The sequence below is a fragment of the Poecile atricapillus genome, chromosome 39, assembly GCF_030490865.1.
Source record: "Poecile atricapillus isolate bPoeAtr1 chromosome 39, bPoeAtr1.hap1, whole genome shotgun sequence".
Taxonomy (NCBI): domain Eukaryota; kingdom Metazoa; phylum Chordata; class Aves; order Passeriformes; family Paridae; genus Poecile; species Poecile atricapillus.
The window spans coordinates 1,606,620-1,616,446 of record NC_081287.1 but is presented as its reverse complement, the minus strand read 5'-3'; the positions used below and the strand labels follow the sequence as shown (position 1 = coordinate 1,616,446).

The window sequence follows — 9,827 nt, the reverse complement described above, 5'->3', positions numbered from 1 at the left end:
GGGAAAAGGCGGGAAAAACGTGAGGGGGGACCGTGGGCAGAATGCGCTGAGGTGGAAAATGGGGTGGAAATCCTCGAAAATTCCACGGTTTTCACCTCAGGCCTGGAGGACTTGAGGCTTTCTGTTGCGGTTGTGCCTCTGCGGGGGCTGGGGGGATATTGACTGGGCTGACGGGGTAGAGGACTGGGGGGAAAAATGGCTGCTGGGACCTGAGGGGAAACAGGAGGGTATGAGAGGGGTGGCGATAATGGAGAGCTGCGGTAATGTGGGGCTGCTCCTTGTCCCTCTCAGGCAGCACCAGGATGGGGAAGCGTAGGACCCACACACTCCCAGGTAACAGGGAAACTCCCAAATGTCCCAGTTTGGGCTCACGGTGGCCCTTTCTCCCCACATGAAAAGCGAGGCTCCCTTTCCTGCCCACAACAGGCGACAGGAAATTCCAGGCTCCCAAAGCCAAGCGGATCCTTCAGGAAGCTCCAGGAGCTGCCAGCTCAGCCGTGCCCGTTCCTTCCCAGAGCTGCGATCCCAATGGAGATCCTGCCAAGCTGGAGTCCCAGGCGAGGTAACGGCAGGGAACTGGGAGGGATTGACTTGGGCTGTGTTATAAATGCATCTCATATTATTGGCTTTTTGCAAGTATTATAATGAATATTATGTGTATAAGATTATAAAATTTAGCTGTAATAATATAGTCTTTATTTCTGTTATTAATGAAACTTAGAAATAGTGATGTAATACACGTATGTTAAGCTATGACATAGCATTAAAACAAAAACTACTTTTGTTTGTGTAACCCAAAGACTGAAAAAGATAGCTGGAGATCTTTTTTTTCTTTTGTAAACTATTTTATCCAGATGAAGACAGCAGTGACCAGCACTCTGGGGGGGAGGAATTTATTGCATTTCTGGTATCAGGGAATGTAAATCTCAATGGCGCCAAGAAGATTGATCTATTGGGAAGGGGGCAAGAGAAAACTAAACAGAAGAACACCAAAGATCCTAAAAAGAATGTCTGAATATGTATGAGAATTTATGGATATGTATGAGAATTTATGGATATGTAGCAGGGTTCTGTTTTTAAGGGACAATCCTTTGTTAGTAAGGTGAATGCAGAGACACCCGGCCCTATCTGTATACTTGATTTTTTTCTCCTAATTGTTTTTTTATTAAACTTTTAAAGTCTATAAAAATGATGTGAACCTCGTTTTTCACAGGCTGGATCCCCTCAGATCCAATCCTGTGGAATTTGCTGGGTCCAACAGCAGCAACAAGGTGGATCCAGAGGGAATTCCTGTGGGAGAGCACGGAGCCGGATCCCCACAGGTATGGAAAACCTCCAGCACGGTGTTCACACCCAGCAGAGGGAAAAACTCCCCAAACTGGGGTTTTTAACGCGTTTTTTTTCAGGAAGGAAGAGACAAGGAGGTTGGAAGCAACAGAGCACTAGGATCACCGAAACAGAGCATTTCCAATGGGATGGAAGAGAATCTTCTGGAACTGCCCCAGCCGGGAATTTTGGAAGCGAATGGGACAGGAGAGGATGAGCTGGAGTCATCAAAACCAGGAATTCTGGATGGGGCAGGAGAGAATTGTCCAGAATCACCAAAACCAGGAATTCTGAAGGTGGATGGGGCAGGAGAGAATTGTCCAGAATCACCAAAACCAGGAATTCTGGATGGGGCAGGAGAGAATTGTCCAGAATCACCAAAACTGGCAATTTTGGAGGTGGATGGGGCAGGAGAGGAGCCCCCAGAGTCAGGGAAACATAAAATTTTGGATGGAATGGGACAGAATCATCTGGAATCATCTCAGCTGGGGATCTTGGAGGGGAATGGAGCAGGAGAGGAGCAGCTGGAGTCACCCCAGATGAGAATTCCAGAGGCAGATGAGGCAGGAAAAGAGCAGCTGGAGTCACTGAAGCTGGTAATTTTGGATGGAACAGGAGAGGATCAGCTGGAATCACCAAAACCAGGAATTCCAGAGGTGGATGGGGCAGCAGAGGAGCAGCTGGAAACACCAACACACGTCATTTCAGATGGGGCAGCAGAGGAGCAGCCAGAGCCAGTGAAACCAGGAATTTCAGACGGAGATGGGGCAGCAGAGGAGCAGCCAGAGCCACTGAAAGAGGGAATTTGGGATGGGGCAGGGGAGAAGCAGCTGGAGGCACCAAAAGCAGGGGATTCTGGAGCAGCCGGATCCAGCCCCGAGGACACGGAGACTGACACAGCCCCTGCCGAGAGCTCAGAGGTGCTGGATGCAGAGGGACAGGGGGAAGGTGCCCTGCAGGAGGGATGTGGCGCTGGGATTGCCCTGAGCACGGACACAGGGTCCCCAGATCATCCCAGAGATCCCCAGAGCCATGGAGGGGACGCAGAGATTGGGAATTCCCAGATTGGGAATCCCAGGATGGCAACAGCAGGACGAGATCCAGCAGCCACCAGCACCGAGCCCCAGGAACAGCGGGAAGGAACCAGCCCAGAGCTCCCAGCAGAGAAGGTACAACTGGGATGACCCCTCCCCACCCAAACTGGGACCCAGAGACCCCTCCCCATCCAAACTGGGACCCAGAGACCCCTCCCCACCCAAACTGGGACCCAAGGACCCCTCCCCACCCAAACTGGGATCCAGAGACCCCTCCCCACCCAAACTGGGACCCAGAGACCCCTCCCCACCCAAACTGGGATCCAGAGACCCCTCCCCATCCTAAACTGGAACACAAGGACCCCTCCCCACTCAAACTGGGACCCAGAGACCCCTCCCCACCCAAACTGAGACACAAGGACCACTCCTCATCCTAAACAGGAACCCAGAGACCCCTCCCCACCCAAACTGGGACCCAGAGACCCCTCCCGACCCAAACTGAGACCCAGAGACCCCTCCCCACCCAAACTGGGACCCAGAGACCCCTCCCCATCCTAAACTGGGACCCAGAGACCCCTCCCCACCCAAACTGGGACCCAGAGACCCCTCCCCACCCAAACTGGGACCCAGAGACCCCCTCCCCACCCAAACTGGGACCCAGAGACCCCTCCCCACCCAAACTGGGACCCAGTGACTCCTCCCCACCCAAACTGGGACCCAGAGACCCCTCCCCACCCAAACTGGGACCCAGAGACCCCTCCCCATCCTAAACTGGAACCCAGAGACCCCTCCCCATCCTAAACTGGAACCCAGAGACCCCTCCCCACCCAAACTGGGACCCAGAGACCCCTCCCCACCCAAACTGGGACCCAGAGACCCCTCCCCACCCAAACTGGGACCCAGAGACCCCTCCCCACCCAAACTGGGACCCAGAGACCCCTCCCCACCCAAACTGGGACCCAGAGACCCCTCCCCACCCAAACTGGGATCCAGTGACTCCTCCCCATCCTAAACTGGAACCCAGAGACTCCTCCCCACCCAAACTGGGACCCAGAGACCCCTCCCCACCCAAACTGGAACCCAGAGACCCCTCCCCACCCAAACTGGGACCCAGAGACCCCTCCCCACCCAAACTGGGACCCAGAGACCCCTCCCCACCCAAACTGGAACCCAGAGACCCCTCCCCACCCAAACTGGGACCCAGAGACCCCTCCCCACTCAAACTGGGACCCAGAGACCCCTCCCCACTCAAACTGGGACCCAGAGACCCCTCCCCACCCAAACTGGGACCCAGAGACCCCTCCCCACCCAAACGGGGACCCAGAGACCCCTCCCCACCCAAACTGGGATCCAGAGACCCCTCCCCACCCAAACTGGGACCCAGAGACCCCTCCCCATCCAAACTGGGACCCAGAGACCCCTCCCCACCCAAACTGAGATCCAGAGACCCCTCCCCACCCAAACGGGGACCCAGAGACCCCTCCCCACCCAAACTGGGACCCAGAGACCCCTCCCCATCCAAACTGGGACCCAGAGACCCCTCCCCACCCAAACTGGGACCCAGAGACCCCTCCCCACCCAAACTGGGATCCAGTGACCCCTCCCCACCCAAACTGGGACCCAGAGACCCCTCCCCACCCAAACTGGGACCCAGAGACCCCTCCCCACTCAAACGGGGATCCAGAGACCCCTCCCCACCCAAACTGGAACCCAGAGACCCCTCCCCACCCAAACTGGAACACAAGGACCCCTCCCCACCCAAACTAGAATCTGGAGACCCCTCCCCACCCAAACTGGGACCCAGAGACCCCTCCCCATCCTAAACTGGAACCCAGAGACCCCTCCCTACTCAAACTGGGACCCAGAGACCCCTCCCCACCCAAACTGGAACCCAGAGACCCCTCCCCACCGAAACTGGGACCCAGTGACCCCTCCCCACCCAAACGGGGACCCAGAGACCCCTCCCCACCCAAACGGGGACCCAGAGACCCCTCCCCACCCAAACTGGAACCCAGTGACCCCTCCCCACCCAAACGGGGACCCCTCCCCATCCCTTTGGGCTCAGCTCCTTTCTTTCCCTGCAGCCGTTCCCGTTCCCCGCAGGCCAGATCCACACCGGATCCACCGGGACCAGCCCGGTACAGCCACGGGAAAGGTGCATGGAACCAGCCCCCACTGCAGGAATAAAATCCTGATTTTGACTGAAATTCCTGACGTGGGGAGGGGGAAGGTGCTGATTCTCCTTCTCCCAGCAGAGCCCCGGAGCCGGCAGACGCCAGCGATGTCATCCGCGGGCTGATCCGGGAACTCTCCGACCTCAAGTGAGTCCTAAATCCGTGTTCATTTCCTTGGGGTGGGGGGTCCAGCAGCTGTGGGTGACCCCTGTGTCCCCCCACAGCCGCCTGGCCATGGGTGCCCACCGGGGACTGGAGCTGCTCCGGAGGCCAAAGCCACGGCGGGGCCGGAGGCCAGTGCCCGGCGGAAGCCGCTGGAAAGAGGGGTAGGGGCATCAGGAACTGTTGTAGGACAACAATTTATTGATGGAAACAGTGGGAATAAACCACCCTTCACCTGGAGAACGGTTCCAGTGCTGACTATTGGGCTCTTCCCACCGTCATGGGTGAACAAATCCCACCAAGCCCACCCAAAACACTGAGCAACAGCTGCGGTGCTGCGATAAAGGCTCCAACACTTGGAGCACCAGCACCCTCCCAGTCCCTTCCTGACCTGGGATTGTCCAAAACTCAACAATCCAACCCAGAATATCGGGTGACAGCTCCAGCACCTGGAGCACCGGCTCCTTCCCAGCCTAACTCAGAACTCAAACCTAACACAAAACACTGAACTGAACTGGCAGAGCACCCAAATCTGTCTGGAGCACCTCGAGCACCGGCTCCTTCCCAGCCTAACTCAGAACTCAGGACTCAAACCTAACAGAAAACACTGAACTGAACTGAACTGGCAGAGTGCCCAGATCTGGCTCCAGCACCTCGAGCACCGGCTCCTTCCCAGCCTAACTCAGAACTCAGGACTCAAACCTAACAGAAAACACTGAACTGAACTGGCCCTGCTGGCAGAGCACCCAGATCTGGCTCCAGCACCTGAAGCACCGGCTCCTTCCCAGCCTAACTCAGAACTCAGGACTCAAACTGAACACAAAACACTGAACTGAACTGAATTGGCAGAGCACCCAGATCTGGCTCCAGCACCTGAAGCACCAGCTCCTTCCCAGCCTAACTCAGAACTCAAACCTAACACAAAACACTGAACTGGCCCTGCTGGCAGAGCACCCAGATCTGTCTGGAGCACCTCGAGCACCGGCTCCTTCCCAGCCTAACTCAGAACTCAAACCTAACACAAAACACAGAACTGAACTGAACTGGCAGAGCACCCAGATCTGGCTGGAGCACCTCGAGCACCGGCTCCTTCCCAGCCTAACTCAGAACTCAAACCTAACAGAAAACACTGAACTGGCCCCACTGGCAGAGCACCCAGATCTGTCTGGAGCGGCTCTTGCAGGGTCCCACGGTGTCAGGAGGTGGCACAGCAGCGTCACAAACCGCGCAGGCCGGTCCCAGCGGGAAGCACCGAGCCCTGGTCACTGAGGAAGTCCCTGGAAGAGAAAGCAGGAGAGGCAGGAGCACTGGGAAGCACCAGCACACGCCCCGTGGTTAGTGCCAAACTCCTGATGGGGTTCCTTGCAGGAATCCTGTCCTGGATAAATCCAGGCTCCAAGCATGACTCCTTCCTTATGTCACCTGTTTCCCAGGTGCCTCCTCCTCCTCCTCCTCCTTCCTTTAGCTCTGGCTCATTGCTGAGGTTCCCTCATGGGAATCCTGTTCCTGGCTAAATCCAGGCTTGGATCCAAAAAACCTGCATGGGGACATGGAGTCTTCCGTGCTTTGGCTACTTCCCAGTGTCACCTGCCACCTGTTTGGTGCCCTCCTTTTGGTAGCTGCGATTCCCTGACGGGATTCCCCATGGGAACCTGGCTAAACGCAGGCTTGGATGCAGCACAAACACCCAGGGTGGCACCACAGGGACACCCCAAACCCTGCAGCAGCAGCATCCTCCACTCCCAATTCCACCCTGCCGCTCCTCACGGCAATCCCAGCCCCGGCCGAACCCAGCTTTGGATGCGCCACATCTGCCGTGGCACGGCCGGCACATCCCAGCCCGCGGGTACCTGCAGGGGGACGCGGGATCCTCCATCTCCATCCTCATCAGCTACATCCAGCTGTTCTTCTGCCTCCTCCCGGCGCTGCTGGAGCGCAGCGGGCGGGAATAGACGGAGGTGTAGCCTCGGTGTGTGCGGGGACAGAAGCGACGGGTGTGGGCCTGGTCCTGCGTGGCCCCGCACTGCGGGCAGACGTAGCTGCGGAGCACCGGGCACTGCAGGCGGCCCTGCGCGTCCCGCAGGCTGTGGCTCCGGTACACGCCCGGGGACTCCCCGTTGTGCTGGCAGAACGAGCACAAAGCCAGCTCAGAAGGTGGAGCCGGTCCGGTGCTCAGAGCCGGTCCAGAACTCGGAGCCGGTCTGGAGCTCAGAGCCGGTCCGGTGCTCGGAGCCGGTCCGGTGCTCGGAGACTGTCTGGAACTCAGAGCCGGTCCGGAGCTCGGAGCCGGTCCGGAGCTCGGAGCCGGTCCGGAGCTCGGAGACTGTCTGGAACTCAGAGCCGGTCCGGAGCTCGGAGCCGGTCCGGAACTCGGAGCCAGTCTTGCACATGGAGCCGGTCTGGAGCTCGGAGCCGGTCCAGAACTCGGAGCCGGTCCGGAGCTCAGAGCCAGTCTGGAGCTCGGAGCCGGTCCGGAGCTCGGAGCCGGTCCTGCACATGGAGCCGGTCCTGCACATGGAGCCGGTCCGGAGCTCGGAGCCGGTCCGGAGCTCGGAGCCGGTCTTGCACATGGAGCCGGTCCTGCACATGGAGCCGGTCTTGCACATGGAGCCGGTCCGGAGCTCGGAGCCGGTCTTGCACATGGAGCCGGTCCGGAACTCGGAGCCGGTCCGGAGCTCGGAGCCGGTCTTGCACATGGAGCCGGTCTTGCACATGGAGCCGGTCTTGCACATGGAGCCGGTCCGGAGCTCAGGGCCGGGGGAAGCGTGGTCATCATGGCCGCCAGCCCAAGGTAGTCCCGCCACATGTGGAACTGGTCCGCGGGTCCCGCGCGAGGCAGCGGGATGGGGATCCCAGTGCTCCCAGTGCTCCCAGTGCTCCCAGTGCTCCCAGTGCTCCCAGTGCTCCCAGGGCCGCGTGGGGTGGGATAGCACAGGCTTCTCGTGCCTCCAGAGCGAGGAGCCTCCGCTGTGGCTCGGGGGTGGGGATGGGGGCCACCTCTGGCAGCAGCGCTGCTCGCCGCTGGGCGCCTCTCGGGATCCCCGCTCCAGACGCTCCTGATGTCCCCGGGGCTCCAGGGCTGCCGTGGGGCTGATTCGGACACTGCTCCTGCTGGTGTGGGGCCGGACACCCTGCTGCTCTCCCAGTGCTCCCAGCCTCCTGCTTCGGGCCTGGACATAGCTCCACTTGCTCGGTGTCACTTCCTCAGGCCACCCGAGTGGTCAGCAGGGATCCTGCGGGTTTCTGCGCTGACCCCTTCCCAGGAGAAGGTGAGAGTCCAGGGACAGTCCAGTTAAACGGGACGCATTTTGGCCTTGGCGTCAATGACCACAATCAACCTGTAAATCACCGTGAATAAACCACTCCCCGCCCTGGGGCATTCCAGCAATCCCGGGAGTACCAGCATTTTAGGGGAAAATCACACGATTTTGGGTGCTTCAGAAGCTCCATAACTGAATGGGCCACTCGGGTGCAGGGACCCCCTGGCTGCTCCTGCCGGGGGAAATCCACGGGTTCGGGAAATTCCTGCCTGGTGAGGATCACCAGGATCCTGGGGATGCTCCAGGGGGCCACAGGATAAACTCGAAGCTCGGTGCTTTTACCCCAAACTCACCCAAACTACGGCGCTGGGATTCACTGGCAGGATTTGGGCTCTGACGCTGTCCCCCATCCCCTGCTGGGACAGGGAATCCAACACTGTCCTGCATCCACCAGGAGCCAGGATCCAGCTCCATCCACCAGGAGCCAGGATCCAGCTCCATCCCCCTCCCCGGAATCTGGGATCTGGTCTCATCCTTTGTTCTCTGGCAGGATCCAGGATCCGTCCCTGTTCTCCTTCCTGTGGGGATCCCGCCTCATCCTCCATGGCCTGGCGGCTCAGGGACCCAGACCTATTGTCCATCTCCGGGCGGGCTCCGAGCCTGCTGCAGGAATTGTCTCACCAGGGATCCCTCGGGAATCCCGCCGGGATCCCTCCCCAACGAGGCACCGAATCCAAGGGTAATTCCCACCAGAGCCAATCCCAGCAGCTTCCCAGGAACCCCAACACCTTCCCAGGAGCCACCGCAGCCCCAGTGGAGCCGGAAAACCCTTCTGGAGTGAGAAATGGGGAAAAGGGAATAAACTGGGGGGGGCGGTGGTCACTGACCAGCTGAACCCCAATTCCCCCCAGTTTCACCCCAAAGCGGCTTTTGTCCCGGGACGCTCCGGGACCGGAGAAACGCCGGTGTGGGTGGGGTGTCCCCAGGTGTCCCCAGGTGTCCCCAGGTGTCCCCAGGTGTCCCCAGGTGTCCCCCTGCTCTGCTCAGCGCACCCCGCCATTGGCGGCAGGCGCCTCCTCCCGGGCCCGCCCCGCTCAGCCCCGCCCGCTGCCCGGCCGCCGTTAACCCCTGCGAGCCCGGCCGGAGCCTCGGGGAGGGGGGTCTGGAGCCGGTCTGGAGCGGGGGAGCCCCGTGTTCCCCCCGCCGGACCCCATCAGCGCCCCCCGGGATCGCTGGGGAGCGGGGGCTCGGTGCACTCTGGCAGGGTGCGAGCGGGGAAACTGAGGCACGGGCCGGCAGGAGCCGCTCGTGGAACGTGCGGTAGCAGCCGGTGGCACGTGAGCCCCGCCGCCCTGTCCCGGGGCCATCCCGGCGCCACCGCCCTGGTGGTCCCGTTAACGCCGTCCTGGCGGTCCCGGGGGTCCAGATGGTCCCTGTGCCTGTCCCGGGGGTCCCGGCGGCCCCTCCCGGGGGTCCCGGCGGTGCCGCAGCCCCCGGGCCGGCCCCGCCCGGCTGCGCTGATTCACCGGCCCCCACAAGTCGGGGCTTGACGCCGGGACGGGGATGGGGGGGGGGGGTCGGGACACGGGGAGAGGGTGATGCCCCCCCCCCCCCGCCCCCCAAACACCCGGGAGGGGCCCTACGGGTTTGGGGGGGTCTGCGGGGGTGTCGGGGAAGCCATTCCCGTGAAAGCGCCTTTGTCCGAAGCCGCCGATCCCAGCCCAGGGTGACTCACGGGCGCGTGGCTGGGCCCTGAGTCACCCCCCGTACCCCCACCCGCGGCACCGGGGCCCCCGGGGCCTCCTCCCCCCCTTCCCCCGCGGCACCGGGATCCCCCGGGACCCCCCCCCCCCCGAGCGAAGCGGGGACAT

The 9,827-nt window shown here is 60.8% G+C and overlaps 2 protein-coding genes across 6 annotated transcripts; one reads left to right on the top strand and one right to left on the bottom strand.

The window, feature by feature from the left end:
* Nucleotides 1-247: 247 nt before the first annotated feature.
* Nucleotides 248-4,864, top strand: BRME1 (break repair meiotic recombinase recruitment factor 1). Its single transcript, XM_058861718.1, has 7 exons — nt 248-260; nt 427-562; nt 1,214-1,322; nt 1,407-2,495; nt 4,445-4,515; nt 4,616-4,681; nt 4,759-4,864. Exons 1-7 carry the CDS (start codon nt 248-250, stop codon nt 4,862-4,864), a joined length of 1,590 nt encoding a protein of 529 aa, XP_058717701.1.
* On the bottom strand, nt 4,553-8,727 carry NANOS3 (nanos C2HC-type zinc finger 3). Of its 5 annotated transcripts, XR_009280344.1 has the most exons (4): nt 6,547-8,727; nt 5,612-5,973; nt 5,242-5,290; nt 4,553-5,145 (listed from the first exon to the last, which is right to left on the bottom strand). XR_009280344.1 is itself a non-coding variant. In XM_058861924.1 (2 exons), the coding sequence occupies exon 1, from the start codon at nt 7,872-7,874 to the stop codon at nt 6,588-6,590; it is 1,287 nt and encodes a 428-aa protein (XP_058717907.1). In that variant the 5' UTR covers nt 7,875-8,727; the 3' UTR covers nt 4,553-5,973; nt 6,547-6,587. The 5 variants fall into 5 exon arrangements, 1 of the variants encoding a protein (XP_058717907.1); XR_009280342.1 differs by having other exon boundaries at nt 5,242-5,973; XR_009280343.1 differs by lacking the exon at nt 5,242-5,290 and having other exon boundaries at nt 5,350-5,973.
* Between the last annotated feature and the right edge of the window lie 1,100 nt (nt 8,728-9,827).